The 14,011-nt window shown below is 53.5% G+C and overlaps 5 protein-coding genes across 5 annotated transcripts; 1 reads left to right on the top strand and 4 right to left on the bottom strand.

Annotated features, from left to right (window-relative positions):
- Window positions 1-1,674: 1,674 nt before the first annotated feature.
- On the bottom strand, window positions 1,675-3,489 carry B0H18DRAFT_938388 (D-isomer specific 2-hydroxyacid dehydrogenase). Its single transcript, XM_048041841.1, has 6 exons — window positions 3,416-3,489; window positions 3,129-3,357; window positions 3,020-3,078; window positions 2,251-2,964; window positions 1,815-2,198; window positions 1,675-1,759 (listed from the first exon to the last, which is right to left on the bottom strand). Exons 2-5 carry the CDS (start codon window positions 3,265-3,267, stop codon window positions 1,995-1,997), a joined length of 1,116 nt encoding a protein of 371 aa, XP_047888388.1. The 5' UTR covers window positions 3,268-3,357; window positions 3,416-3,489; the 3' UTR covers window positions 1,675-1,759; window positions 1,815-1,994.
- A 777-nt stretch (window positions 3,490-4,266) lies between these two features.
- On the bottom strand, window positions 4,267-7,031 carry B0H18DRAFT_1214541 (uncharacterized protein). The gene is made up of 12 exons (XM_048036581.1): window positions 6,727-7,031; window positions 6,511-6,669; window positions 6,081-6,453; window positions 5,913-6,024; window positions 5,801-5,854; window positions 5,569-5,749; window positions 5,420-5,510; window positions 5,254-5,360; window positions 4,994-5,198; window positions 4,790-4,928; window positions 4,574-4,731; window positions 4,267-4,518 (listed from the first exon to the last, which is right to left on the bottom strand). The coding sequence occupies exons 1-12, from the start codon at window positions 6,858-6,860 to the stop codon at window positions 4,411-4,413; spliced, it is 1,821 nt and encodes a 606-aa protein (XP_047888389.1). The 5' UTR covers window positions 6,861-7,031; the 3' UTR covers window positions 4,267-4,410.
- Window positions 7,032-7,838: 807 nt separating this feature from the next.
- Window positions 7,839-9,007, top strand: B0H18DRAFT_1123517 (uncharacterized protein; the record flags this gene model as incomplete). Its single annotated transcript, XM_048034700.1, has 3 exons — window positions 7,839-7,952; window positions 8,003-8,453; window positions 8,508-9,007. 3 exons carry the CDS (start codon window positions 7,839-7,841, stop codon window positions 9,005-9,007), a joined length of 1,065 nt encoding a protein of 354 aa, XP_047888390.1.
- Window positions 9,008-9,741: 734 nt separating this feature from the next.
- B0H18DRAFT_1107214 (uncharacterized protein) lies at window positions 9,742-11,648 on the bottom strand (the record flags this gene model as incomplete). The annotated part of the gene is made up of 3 exons (XM_048032710.1): window positions 9,742-10,146; window positions 10,200-10,527; window positions 10,602-11,648. The coding sequence occupies 3 exons, from the start codon at window positions 11,646-11,648 to the stop codon at window positions 10,097-10,099; spliced, it is 1,425 nt and encodes a 474-aa protein (XP_047888391.1). The 3' UTR covers window positions 9,742-10,096.
- A 62-nt stretch (window positions 11,649-11,710) lies between these two features.
- On the bottom strand, window positions 11,711-13,560 carry B0H18DRAFT_1034067 (uncharacterized protein). Its single transcript, XM_048030223.1, has 6 exons — window positions 13,130-13,560; window positions 13,011-13,072; window positions 12,684-12,903; window positions 12,140-12,633; window positions 12,075-12,083; window positions 11,711-12,048 (listed from the first exon to the last, which is right to left on the bottom strand). The coding sequence occupies exons 1-6, from the start codon at window positions 13,149-13,151 to the stop codon at window positions 11,881-11,883; spliced, it is 975 nt and encodes a 324-aa protein (XP_047888392.1). The 5' UTR covers window positions 13,152-13,560; the 3' UTR covers window positions 11,711-11,880.
- Between the last annotated feature and the right edge of the window lie 451 nt (window positions 13,561-14,011).

Below are 14,011 nucleotides of genomic sequence, written 5' to 3' on the forward strand. Positions count from 1 at the left end.
GCCTTTATTGCGAAGGGGGTGCCGATCTCACCGATATCCCATCGTCGCTCTCAATCCAGACGCTGAGCACGTTCGAGTCCGAGCTCCACCCTAGTTCCTTCACCCTGTATCCCCACTTCCTCGACGTCACAGTTTTGGCCAGTTTGCGCTTGCCATCGGCCCACTCCCGTAGCCCGAATTCGCCGTGTCTCAAGCCGTTACGTTCAAAGAAAACCAAATCGTGCCTTCCTTCCTTTCCCTTTGCAAGTCCGTCCTCACCCCCGAAACGCTGCGTGCTGGCTATGAGGTTGCCTGATGGCCGCCAGGCGAGTGCATGCTCCAGTCCGGCAACGGGCTCTGCTGTACTCGAGAGTGCTCCCTCGCGGGAATATACTCGGAGCATCCTGCGAGAGCGCGTGTTCTCACCCTAAGAGGTAGAGACAAATGAGCACCAACACGTCTCACATGCAATCAGGCTCACAGTTGCAGGACAAACCGCAGAAACGGCGAAGGATGCGCCGTCTCCACGCCAACTAATGCGGGGTATGCTATCGTCGTCTGGGCTAGTACCAACCGCAGATAAGTCGAAGCCGGCCTGTGCAGCGCTTTTTCCGAGTGAACCATGGAACTGGGTTTTCTTGTCTCCCCAGCCGAGCGCGATTGGAGCATCTGCACACGTTAAGCGTGCGACACAATGCCAAAGTGGTCACAACAGACCTTCTCCAAAATCGCTAGGATGCAAAGGGACTTCAGTGAGAACATCGAACGTAGACGTCATGAGAATCAATTTCTCGTCGCCTGTATCGCAAATTCAGTTCGACCATCATGAGCCAATTCCTCCGTGATAAACTGACCTGTTGTCAGGACGAGCAATGAGTCATCGGGACCCCACGTAGCGGCGGTAATGCCTGCTTCAACCGAGCCAACTACATCGAACTGGATGAATCAGTCAGAGCCGTTTCAAGTCTGAATAGAAACCTTACCTGTTGCTCTTCGTCCTCCAAAGACAAAGACAGTAAATCGCCATTACGAGTAATCAGGACAATCGTGCGCGTGTCTAGAAGGAGTCTCAAACTGATTGCTTCTTGCATTGTGTTGACCTCCGACGTCGATCCTGCCGACCACGGGTTGGAAGAGACGGCATCAGGAATGCTATACACCGCAATTTTTGCAGGAATCTGGAAGACCATCTAGATGACGACGCCATCCCGAGGTCTGATCGAGAACTTGCCTGCCCATCCTCTCGAGTAGCGAGCTTCCATATCTCAATCTCGGACTTGCTATCATTGCTTGTGTTCTCAGAGGCAACGAAGAAAGCGTCCTCGTCCACATCAACGACGATGCAAGAGATACGTCGTTTGCTGGATGAACTTTGTTCAGGTGATTGAAGACATGTCGGGATAATTTTCCAAGTCGAGAGGTTACGCATCCGTGCTGCTACAGCATAAGTCATATCAATTAGGAGACAGGTATATCGTCATTACGCACTGCACTTCCAGTTGTCTGGACAGCAAGCTACAGCGCCGTTGAATGGACCTTGGTCTCCGGAAGACGCTCAAGAGTCAAATCTTCCGAGTTGGCTGTTGTGGCTGAAGCGTTGAAGATCGAGATTGAGATCTGCGCTGGCGCCCACTCAATCTCTGACTCGGAGGAACTTTAATTACGTATTGAATATTTGGCGTATGCATAGCTGTTCAAACGTTCATGGAGAGGTTGGACGGGATGTCCGACAGTATTACCACCCAGTACTCAGCAGGTCTTCCTACTCCCGGTTCCTATAGTAAGTTGTGTTCATTAGGCTGGCCCTCGAAACACTAGTATTTAGACCAATCTAGAGCAAATTTTGGGCTCAGTGCCACAGGAATAAACCATGCTCATCGAATCAGCAATACGTGAATGACAACGACCTTGGATCCGTCAACTGAGACTCAAGACTCTGTATTCCATATCATGATATTCACAATATTCACAGTGCATCGCACCAGCTCCGTCGACCCGGCCTCCTCGCCCGTAAACTACCTCAGCTCCGGTACGAGGTCTGTTCCTTTCCCCACAAGGACGAAATCACGCAAATTCCCGAGAGCGCGTAATTCCATCTTCTTGACGCTGTCTGCAGTAGCTGTCCCTACGTGGGGAAGCAGAACCGCGTTGGGTATATCGTACCAACGCGGGTCAATGTTCGGCTCGTTGTAGAAGACATCAAGACCAACGGCAGATAGCTAGTACCCGGGTAATCAGCATTCAACGAACCCAAAGCAATCCTGCACTTACGTGACCGTCCTTGAGAGCCTGCATCATGGCCTCTTCCTCGATGACCTGGCCGCGTGCTGTGTTGATGATCACAGCGCCCTTCTTCAGCTTGCGAATCATTCTATCGTCGACAATGTTCCGCGTCTCCTCCGTGAACGGCACATGGACGCTGAGCACGTCTGCCTGCGCGAGCATATCGTCGAAATGTTCCTTGTCATAGTACTCGCACCACTCCGGTGCGGTCGTGACCTTTCGCCGGTTATGGTAGAGGACACGCATTGGGAACGCATGAACTAGTTCGGCAAAACGAAGCCCAATACCGCCTAAGCCGAGGATGGCGACGGTACGCCTGGTGAGGTCGTGCGCGGCTGCAGCAGAATGGGATGTCTTCCAGTTTCCTGCGCGCAAGCTCCGTTCAGCCGCGGAGAAGCCTCGCAGTGCAGATATCAGCAGGTAGAGCGCGGTGGTCGCTGTCGCGTCGTCGACAGCTCCGGGGGTGTTTGAGACACCAATGCCACGCTCCTTGCAAGCGACGACGTCAACTTTGTCGTAGCCCGCACCCAAGTGCGCGATCCACTTGATAGTGGGAGGAAGCCTGCTGATCAGCTCCTCGTCGAAGCGGCCAATGCGTCCGATGGACTGATTACGTTCGAAGAGCCCGATCGCGCCTTCCAGCTGGCCTCCAGGGTGAAGGGAGCGAATGAAGTCGTCACGATTTGCAGGCTGGTCTAATTGCTATTGCTATCGGTCTCTTGACTGGACATTTTGAAATATACGAGGTTGTGCTCACCAGAACTTCCGCAACGCCTTCAAACATCGCTTTGCACTCATCCTTGTATGCAACGGGATCTGAAGCGTGATTGATATCTAGAACCTGGTCATTCATGATACGCTCTCACCGCATAAAACCAGTCGAGGTAGCATCTTGGCAGCAGTTGTGGGCTGACTTCTTGTTGGAGAGGTGACGACCGTTGCACTTCTGAATCCTCGACTTGCGCACCGAAACGAGTCACTGAAAGGTCGGGTCAGAAACATCATGCCTGACTATCCGCGCCGTGAGTCTATATTCTAGTGGTGTCCGCCGGAGTGCCGTGATTATCGGCGACTGGGACTCGGAATGATAACGACCTGTTCTGACAAGCACCGATGAACGTCCGCGACGATAGTACCCGGCATTGAGACTCACCCCATAGACACTGGCCATGGCTTTGCAACGTCCGCGGATCCTCCATGGGTCACTGACGCGGGCGTTTGGCAACAGGTGGTGTTTCGTTGGTGTTTCGTCAACGAATGTCGACGTGGATACTTACTTGGCAAATCTTGCCATGGGGAGATCCATTGCCCATTTCTCTCACGCTGATCACGTTCAGACTTCTGACTTACGTAGGTAACGTTCAACGTTCAACGTTTCAACGTTCAACGTTTCAACGTTCAACGTTCAACGCCGCCTGTCATCACGAGTCGCAGCAGCCACCGAATTGCCACCAGCTTTGACCAGCTAGCACGATGCCTCACGTCGACGTTATATGTACCAGAAGGTCCTTTTTGGCAGGCGTCAGGTTGTACTCACGGCTACTCGTGCAACTTGTGTGCCATGCAACATCTTGAAGAACTTTTTCCGTTCTGACAAGGTTCTGCGACGAAAACATGATGATATGTTACTATATGTACGTCGCTGAGCCTACCATCGCATGGTACCCACGGGCGTGCCAGATTCCTCCTGCCCTCAGGCTACTCGGCCTCTCCTCAGTTTTCAATTATCCAGCGATGTATGGACCTTCTAGAAGACTGAACATCGATGCAAGTCCAGTTCAAGATGATGATCGTGTGCGATGCCGTGGTGTGCTAGTATAATAGCAGCTTCGTCAAGGTAGGCCACTTGTTCTCGAGCTCAGCTAGTACCATCCATACACGTATACGTAGTGGGTTGACGGAATGTATGTTCAAAATGATAGGGATTCGTACACGCACACCTTTGTGAATTGCTGACGTAGACATAAGATTCCCACTGGAAGAAACCAGGCTGAGACATGCATACGTTGTGTCCCGGTTGTATCCCAGCCAAGCCGACTCGCGATGCGCGTGAGCCCACTTCAATGTATTCAATATTCATCTGCAATGACAACGTGCAAAGTTGCTTAGTATCGACATGTGTGAGTTCTATGCCATTCAATCCATGGTCTATGAGGACTCGTCGTCGTAGACAATGACTGCTTGGCTCCTATAGCGTGACTGCTGAGCGACGGTGATGAGCGAGTAGTGATGCCGAGCCCACCTGCACTCTTGCCCCTGTGAGACGGCGTCAAGATCTGGTTAGAAGCAGCTCGAGTTGAATGCAACGCACATTTTCGACCCAGCACAGTTGGGCTTTCAGTTCAGTCAATCCGAACAACAAGATGACGTCGCAACATGCTGAGAAGTAATCGCCCAGTTTTCCTGTTTTTGACTTCCAGCAGGTCGGAGGGATGTCCGCGCGTATGTGACACAGAGTAGAGAACATATCTAATGGATATGCGGGAATCAGTAAGCGGTGCAAGACAGACAAACGATGGCAACTCACCAGTCTCTTTGTCGACCCACCGTGGATCTTCTGACGTTCCTCGATACGCCAAAATGCTAGTTTTGATACGGGATATGGGCAAGTATCTCTTCCAGATGAAGGAAGCCCGAAACTCCTGCTCTTCCGTAACTAGCGTACCCTGGGTGATGGTCGAAGAAGCGAATGAGCAATTGGGACATCTCATCGCAAACGGAGATAATATACCCTGGAAATGATCTTCGTAAAGGCATCAGGAATGACTACCTCTCCATCCGAATGCACAAATGATTTGTGTCGTCGCTCAATATGTTCAGAGAGCGACGACTGGAATCCAGTGTGATTGTCTGTCCCGTATATGTGCTTGGCAACCCGAGCCGAAACATAGTTCTCCAGGTGGAACCAGAGAGCTCCTTCAGCGACAGCCTTGGCACTGGCCAGGCATATTGAGTGCGCATATATAAACAAAGTAGCCAAAAAGCACCTACGTCTGATGCTCTGGAAAAAATAGCACTAAATCATTTTGACGCGCGAAGGCCTGGAGTTGTGCACGCAGGAACGGGCTCCCTGCGAAGCCCCCGACGAGCAAGATTACCTACATGAGGTCGTCACTGGTCGTCAAAACGTACTGCGCTATCTAAGGGTAGAACTGACAGAAATATGGCGACCAGAGAGGTATAACTGTCGCTGGATCGCTCGTTGTATGGCGTCGATGGACGGCCGGAAGAAGTGTAACATCTCGGCTCTGGGATACTCTATGACGCAAAGAAACGAAGGGGAAGTGACTCCGAGCCAACACGCACCCAGACAATGCTAGTACACCTCGCTTGATGCCACACTTGTCATCGTTGTCACGAGGCCCACCGAACTTGACATACGATGTCTTCGTCGTGTCTCTGAAAGTAGGCTTTGCACTGGACTCGAAACTCTCTAACATAGAGTTCACGAAGTCGTCATTCGCGAAGCGCGAGTCCTTCAGCTTATCTGATCTCTGGTCGTGGTAAGCTGGGCACCGAGATCGTGCGAGCAATTCACCTTCAAGGAAGATGCGCGCTCGGTTGTTTACGAGCGTCGAGCCTTGCAGAAGGCCTTGCATACACAGGTGTCAGTCTAGCAACATGTCAAGCAGGTGAATAGGACTACACACAATCTGCAGCCGAACTCTCGACGACATTGAGAGGCATTGTTTTGACAATTTTGTACGTACTCAGGTCAACTGTGCCGCCACCAGCATCCACGACCATGATATGTTGGCTGTCCTGTGTGATTATAAGCGACATAAATGACACTGGATGTTAACATGCGGAGTCCGGACCTTTAGCGATTCGCCAACGAGTCCATTGACAATGCAGAAGTGAAGACTTGCTTCTCCCTCACTCACGAAACATATCCTAGCGTTCCCGGCTTCCATGTCAGGAACCAAGCCGGCCAAGATTGCGGCATGTCTCATTTTGCTCTGCTGCTTACCACCCCATCCGTTCGGGTGACTCAACACGAATTCGATGGGCGCGCCCGTCTCTAGTACTTGCCTACCGAGTGCATGGCTGTCAGAGATGTAATCCTTGGCGCACTTGTAGATGTAGGCCAAGTAATCGGCGAAGATCTGAACGACAGACTTGTCGATACATATCTTCGGCAATCGCTCGCCCTTTGCTTGCATGCCCTCCGGGCAGAGACGTAGTTTGAACCTACGCAGGGTGTTCAGCCCACTGAATTTGAGCTGAAAGCAAGGACTCATGTCATACCATTCAGCGCGATTCCATTCTTGTTCCTCTGCTTCAAGCAGCGTACCATCCGATACAGCCTCGGCGCCGGCGGCACGGACCTCGCCATCCTCGTCATAGTACAGGACAGACGGAATCTTCGTGTCCCTGGCCTTGTTCTCGCCTTCTTGTCCGGGGTACCTGCATGAAGAGTCCATCACTACAGCGGCCAATGCGACGGGTTGAAACTTCACTCACCTGATAACACTGTGAACTTCAGGGACCTTCCCAGGATCCAAGACGCAGAATGAGACCCCGCTGTAAGTCGTTCCCACGTCTATGGCTAGCACTAGTTTGCGAGTCGTGCCAAGGTATACATCCCCATGGGGCATGATGCGTAGAATGGCGAGGGGTGGCTGAGATTAACCACACAACCTTCTGTCGCAGCGACGCTGCGGGTTAAGTATGGGCATGCTGGAAGAACGTCTCGGACGGGACAGAAGGTTCCGTTGGCCTACGCATCGGGTGACTCGAAAAGCTTCTGGATCAACATCTGCAGAGGCATTCCGGCCTCGTGCACTGTCATTACGTAGACTTGCTTCCGGACATGTCGTCCAGTTAGTCCTGTCCGTCATGGAAATAGACGGACAATCACAACTAGAGTTGGGCCTACCTGAACCGAGGATACGAGTAACTCGTGTACCTGCGCGTGTTACCCCTCCACACGCCGCGCGCCATATCACACCACGAGTCGACCTCGTGAAGCTAGACAGATGCTTTGCCTGCCAAAACTCTGTCATTTACCGCAGAGCAAATGCCTCTTTAGATATGGCTGTCTCCTAGAATTCTGTTCGGGTCAGCAGGGATAGACACCTGACGAGCCATAGATCATAACGAGTCAACTATCCCATGCAAGCCACAGCGAGTTGACCATATCAGCCAGTAAGTCTAGTGGATGGGTAGCTGGTCATCGCCGCCTTGAGCACACGAACCGTGCCCCGTTGGCCATATGGTAAGTAACCACGATTTGATTATACTTTCCACACTCACCGGCGACCAGTTGGACAGGGCCATGAACTGGTTTGGACGGCCGTACCCGCCCCCGGCTGTAGTGCCAAACAGAAGCCACCACCGTGTTGAGCAGAGCTATGAAGCAGACATTTCACAAGCACCAGTCGCCCGTCATTCTCATCCGCATACACAGGTATTAGCAACAATCACGACCTCCACGCAGAAAGGCTAATGCATCGCTTCAAAAGCACAATAGCCGTGCAAACATCTGCCAACCTGAGGTGACATATGCCAATGTGGCATGTAATCCAGGCTCGGCTCATCAACACGATGTTTCAATGTATGCGTGTGATCACCTGATGGCGATGGTGCAAGAATTGCAGGGTCAGTTGCAATCTCACGAGATGGACATACGCGGATATTATGAAGAACAACAACGCCTGATAGCCAGAGAGGCTGAGGCAAAGCAGGAGGTGAGTACGTGTGGAAAGGAATGACAAACGTACTCACAAGTCATGCGTAGCTGGTGGAGTCACGTCGAAGAGAAGCACGTATCACGGAAGAATGCCACGAGTGGAGGACGCTTGCGGAGACACGGCAACAGGAGCTGGCAGAGGCGCAAAGCTTCCTCGCGTCCCCAGACAATATCGCTGAGAGCGACATTGTTCAAACCGTTCGTGCACTGGATGCAGAGATATACCAAGCAGTCAAACGGACAGCAGAGGGATGTCGCCTCAGAGGTGGCGAGGCCGATGCGGCAGTCTTGGAGCGGATGAACGTGTTAATGGGGCCTACGATGGCAGGATTGCTTCATGCCTTTCCGCCTCGGGAGGACGACCGGATCATCTTGGAGATGGCTCTTCAGACCACAGTCACAACGTATGTTGCCGGGGTTATATCTTCCTGGATTCCGTCCTCTGGTAGCAGCACCAACCAAGCCATCAGCTCCATCTATAGTCGCATCCTTCGATCAGGTGAGCTTGCGAGTCCGTCCTTTGTATCAAGGGCCCCGCTTAAAACGACTGTAGAGTCACAAGCTGTGGCTGGTCGCTGGCGTACTCTGACCCGCAAGTATGCCACGTCTAGCTCGGCGGTGGCCAAGGACCAGGAGACGCGACATGTGCAACGTCTCATGGAGGATGCAACAACCATCTTGATGGTCGCTCGAGTAGTGTCTTGGGACGAGAGCGACCTACGGGGAACCTTCGAGATCATCGTGAAGGCCGCAATGCAGATGCGTAGGATGATTGGAGAAGACGTGGCTGGGAGCGAGTACGAGGTGTTCGTAGAGGAACAGGCGAAGCCCTTCCAACCAGAAGTGATGATCGACGAACACGCACCTCGGCGGAAGCGTCAGAACAGAGTCGGAAGGCCCGTCGTATGTGCGTTGACACTAGGGCTTCGTCGCACGGAGAGAGACAACCGCAGCGGATCGAGAGGACGCCTTGAAGTCAAAACGCTCGTCAAGCCGCAGGTGATCCTAGACACGATCGTTGATGACCTGGGTTTGGTCGATGATACAAAGTGAGGGTAGAGGTAACGAACCGTGGATGATTAAATATACTGCTGTCCTCCTGTACTGTACTATTTCGACCGTGTGTTCTGTCACGCATCACGGGGGGGTCATGAACAGCCACTGTCACGGGTCACGGAGTCCCACTGAACACCCAAGTCGGTCAGAATGTCACGGTCCCGGGTACCAAATACCCCTATTTGGGCCGACCAGGACACCCTGTCACGCATCACCGAGGTCTCTGAACACCGAGCACCTGCGTCACGCGTCACATCCGCTGAACAGTTCGTCGAAATAGTACAGTAGTACGGATTCGGCCCCGCATCTTGGTAGCACTCGGTTGGGTCGTGCACCGCAATATACGCCTCGGTCACTGTCAATGTGACTTGATTCATGGATCAGCTTGAAGTCGGCGATGTATAGCACAATATTCTGAGATGTAGCTGGCCGAGGTCAACATGCGTAACATGGTCGACTTGAGCTTGAATTTGAAACTTTGTGCAGGCCGCGTCCCCGCACCGCAGCGGGCCGGGACTGTGATCGCCCCGCCGCCTTTCCCCGATGGCGAGTCGCGCTTCTGCCACCAGGCTTCGAGTTACTGTGTCGTGCTTGACGGCAAGCCCGTGCACATCACCTACCCGGCTACGAGGCCGCAGCGCTCAGCTTTCACCACGACCGCTTCATCCAGTCGCTCCACAAGAGGGCACAGGCGGCGTTGGGCGTGGAGACCGCAATTTCGGGTACAGCCCTCAATGTCAAATGAGACTTTGGATTATTCAACGAGTGGTACATCCTTTGGCTCGTTCGAGGCATCCACGGCAGAATACTAGCTACAGGATGACCGCGAAGGCATAGGGCGACGTTCGACTGCGACTGACAAAAGCGAGGATTCCATCACCGAGTGATACTCGGACGAAGTGGGTAGACTGCGACTCGGAAGCCGATCCGCTGCTCGCTGCTCTCGTGAAATGAATGCCATACGTACACGCAGCTAAGGCGAGAGCCGTGTGTTGCACAGGCGTCCTCCGGACAGCATCCTGTCGTGATACCACCTAGTAGGCCGCTCGCCGGCCTCCATTTCCAAGCTCCGAGTCGCTTGACAATCTAGCTCTCCCTTCGTATTGATCGGCCGGTGTATTGCAGGGCAGCTTCCTCTGATTACCAGTATCAGCCGCTGTGTCCATCGCTCGCCGAACGTGCATCTCACCGTCAAACCGCAACGTGCGGCAGAACTCAGGAGACTGCAGGTAGCGATGAATCCTCTCGCCCTGCCAACTGAGGATCGGCCGCACCGCGCGACGGCCACCATCGCCCTCGATCCGCCTCCAGGTAGTCTCCGAAGGATTGTCTGTGTGCCTCCAGCCAAGGACCTGGCTGTAGAACCGAAGCGAGGGTATTGCGGAGATGTGGGCGTCCTCCAGTCGCTGCAGCAATTCTAGCCATGTTTCGCGCGATGGACCTCTGTCATTTGGGTGGGTCACATGAACCGTTATGCAAATGAGTTGCGAGGGCGACAACGAAGATGGAATATCCTTCTATATCAACGAACATATATATGAGCATCGACTCGGAAGACGCGAATGAGAGACAGAATGAATGTGTCGCGTACCATCCACGAGGCCATCGCTGAGTACGATTCTTCGATCGTCAAGACGAGGTATCTTACTCTTGATAGTTTTCTTGAGATCATCTGTGCCAATGCCATGCTGGACTCAGTGTAGCTCGCACTCAGGGACAAGCCCAGCTCCAACACGGCGGCGGCGGAAACAAGTTCGTGATCTTCCGAAGGATCGAAGTCCTGCCACTCGGTGTATAGTCGCAGGTAATCGCTGCGGATGCCTAGGGCTGAGATGAGATGAAGGTTGGTTGGCTCAACCGCTAAATAGCCCAGGTGACGTTGCTCTATGTGATGGCCAGGAGCTGGTAGGTCGAACTGGCAGATGTGAATTGTCAGCCTCCGTATGTTGGGAAACAGGATGAGACAGGGATACACGGCACAGACACCGAGATGCAGCGTTTCCACCTGTGGATGTGCACCGGAAAGGCTCGAAAGAAGCTGCGGTGAAGGTACTCCATCGAATTGATATAGCCTGAGCTCCTTGACGTTGTCAAGCACGGGTGCTCGGGCGATGTGTGTTGAGAATCGATTGTGTTTGAGCGAACCCGACAGTACTGCTCTCTTCGGTCTGCTGACCATTCTGTGTAGGACATCGAGCGTTTTTGTCCCGACGCAGAACAGGGATATGTCCGAGAGATTCGGCAGTGCAGTCAAATACTCTCCGACCAGTGCATTGCAGCAGATAGCCTCCTCACAATTGTAGATCTCCAGAACCTTCAGCTCCCGCGCGTGCTCGAGAATGCCAGCTAGCACATCGACGACTGGACGCTCCCAGGCTGCTCCTGCCATTCCCGCCGCGCCATAGACTAAGACAGTCAATCCCCGAGGCCAGATCAAGCGATTGTCGATGTTACGGATGAGGTGGTCGTGCATATTGAATAGCTGCTCCACGGTACGAACAGTGATCGACGCGAACACATACGGCCGCGCGATTGAATGCAGATCGCGAGACACCGACGAGAGAGGGATGCATTCCGCGGCGGAAAGCATTTCGGCGATGTTATGGAGAATATCGTCGTTTAGAGTCAACATGTCCATGATGGTGGTGGTGAAGGGGCTCGTAACGGAGTGTTGCGCTCGCGACGCTTCCGGACTACTTGCCAGCGTCTACTCACTGTACATAATCGGAAACAGTCACAACGGTGCTCAGAAGAACGATATCGATGTGCTAGGTTCGACACAAACCCCTCACGCACGTGGAGGGTCTTGTAGTAAACGATGTGCAACTCTGAAGGATGAATACAATGAATTCACATCTTATTGACTTCCTCTATTTAAATTCTGGGATGATATCGAGGCCCTTGCCCTTTGTCAGGTAGTCGCGCAGATTTGAGAGAGCACGGATCTCCATCTTCTTCTGCGAATCACACGTCTCCGTACCCATGTGCGGGAGCAACGTCGCATTGGGAAACTCCATCAGACGTGGGTTCACCTGTGGCTCGTCGGGAACACGTCCAGGCCGACTGCACCGAGCTGTAAACAACACAGGTAAGTCTTCGACTTGATGGAGGACCCGGAGAAGCACTGACGTGTCCGTCCTCTAGAGCCCTGATCATAGCAGGCTCGTCGATGACCTTGCCTCGCGCAGTGTTGACGATCACAGCTCCGCGCCTCAGCTTCCGGATCATTCTCTCGTCCACCATGCCGACCGTGGAGTCCTTCAGCGGGACGTGCACGCTCAGCACGTCCGCCTGCGCGAGCATCTCGTCCAGCCTGTCCGCGCCGAAGTACTCGCACCACGCGGGTGCGTCCGGGTTCGGGCGCCGGTTGTGGTAGACGATGCGCATCGGGAACGCGTGCGCGAGTTCCGCGAGCCGCAGCCCGATCCCGCCCAGGCCGAGGATCGCGAGCGTGCGTCCGGTGAGGTCGTGTGCTTCGCCCGCCTTGTGGGTCGACTTCCACCCGCCGGCACGGAGCGTGCGCTCGGCGCGCGAAAAACAGCGCAGCGCGGAGATCATGAGGTAGAAGCCCGTCGTCGCTGTTGCGTCGTCAACCGCGCCTGGGGTATTTGATACCCAGATGTCTGGGAGGCTATGAGTGTGCTTGTGACTAAACAAGGGCAGAGGAGTGTACCCTTCTCCTTGCAATGGAGAACGTCGATCTGATCATAACCTGCGCCGTTGTGCGCGATCCACTTGACGCCGGCAGCTGCGAGGGCGTCGAGTATCTCCTTGTCGAAGAGGCCGATACGGTCTGTCGATACGTTGTGCCTGTATAGCCCTACGACACCTTCGTACTTTCCACCCGGCTTGAGACCAGCGAGAAAGTCTGCGCGGTCCGGAGAGTCCATTGGCTGCAGACATAAACGTGAGCACCATGCCTTCAAGTTGGAACAACACCAGTGTGTGATATAAACAAGGTGTATGTCCCATCACGTTTGCAGGTAGTACAATCACTCACCACGACCTCTGCAAGACCGTTGAATATCTCCTGGCATTCCTGGTGTGCCCAGACCAAATCACCTGAAAACCCCAAGCGAGTCAATGATCGAACCCTCTAGTTATCGCCGTGCAGCTCACCACATATCATAACACGAGGCATATCGAGCAAACTGGAATGTGTTAGACCTTCGTCTCAGCGGGGTCGAAGTCTTGAGTGGACGTATACGTGGGCAATCGTTCACCTCGACCGCGTTTTATACATACGGAAGGCCTTCGGACCGGGCTCCACGATGTGAACGTTAACTTTGAGTTACCCTAGAAGTATCGATTGAGATGCGAGCTTGAGGGAGACGGAATGTCCGGAAATGTTGTTCCTCCTCTTGTGACCGCACGGCGGCCCGAGACACCGGTGACTCTGAGGCTAGAGACGCACAACTCTAAATCACGAGAACTCAACTCGGGCCCGACAGAAGCCGTGCAAAGAGGGTCAAAGACTGGTAAAAGAGGGCATTTCAATGTGATAGGGCTGGTTGAGGAGGTCGCATATCCAGAAACCATGGTGAACAGAGACTCGGGGTAGATGCAGGCTCCTCCCCATCCGCCTTCGGGGGGTAGAGGGGACGAAATTTTGAGACCGCAAACTGTGCTTTGTGTCCCTATCCTCATCCGCCACACCTCAGCCACATCCCATCAAAAACTTCTATCCCCGCCCGATCCTGAATCTCCGTAATCTTATTCCCCTCTACCCCCCTCTGGCGGCTGGCACAAAACATATACAAACACCGGGAGCCCGGTGATGGCGTCCTCCATATGGTAGCCCCATCAGCCGATGAATGTTTTCTCGCCGGTCAATCAATGAGTATGTTTGAATTTTCGTAGCGAGCACGTGCGACAGTGCAACGCGCCTGCGGCGGAAAGGTATCATCCTGGTATGTACCAGTGGCCGGTGAGCGGGAGGGGACGTCTGCTTTTGGTCCGGTCTGCGGTCTTTGACAAACCCGCGCATGTTGTTAGTGCTTG

The sequence above is a fragment of the Fomitopsis serialis genome, assembly GCF_022376445.1.
Source record: "Fomitopsis serialis strain Sig1Antser10 chromosome Unknown B0H18scaffold_100, whole genome shotgun sequence".
Classification (NCBI taxonomy): domain Eukaryota; kingdom Fungi; phylum Basidiomycota; class Agaricomycetes; order Polyporales; family Fomitopsidaceae; genus Fomitopsis; species Fomitopsis serialis.

Bases quoted from the DNA above. Each gene is read 5' to 3' on its own strand.
- B0H18DRAFT_1214541 (XM_048036581.1), bottom strand. From the start codon at position 6,860: ATGCCCCATGGGGATGTATACCTTGGCACGACTCGCAAACTAGTGCTA. The intron at 5,199-5,253 runs GTAGGTGCTTTT...ATGCCTGGCCAG, and splicing joins TTTTTTCCAGAGCATCAGAC to TGCCAAGGCTGTCGCTGAAG. The intron at 4,732-4,789 runs GTGAGTTGCCAT...CATATCCATTAG, and splicing joins GTGGGTCGACAAAGAGACTG to ATATGTTCTCTACTCTGTGT.
- B0H18DRAFT_1034067 (XM_048030223.1), bottom strand. From the start codon at position 13,151: ATGCCTCGTGTTATGATATGTG. The intron at 13,073-13,129 runs GTGAGCTGCACG...TGGGGTTTTCAG, and splicing joins GCCTCGTGTTATGATATGTG to GTGATTTGGTCTGGGCACAC. The intron at 12,634-12,683 runs GTACACTCCTCT...ATAGCCTCCCAG, and splicing joins TCTCCATTGCAAGGAGAAGG to ACATCTGGGTATCAAATACC.
- B0H18DRAFT_938388 (XM_048041841.1), bottom strand. From the start codon at position 3,267: ATGATGTTTCTGACCCGACCTTTCAGTGACTCGTTTCGGTGCGCAAGT. The intron at 2,965-3,019 runs GTGAGCACAACC...CGATAGCAATAG, and splicing joins AAGGCGTTGCGGAAGTTCTG to CAATTAGACCAGCCTGCAAA. The intron at 2,199-2,250 runs GTAAGTGCAGGA...CCCGGGTACTAG, and splicing joins AGGCTCTCAAGGACGGTCAC to CTATCTGCCGTTGGTCTTGA.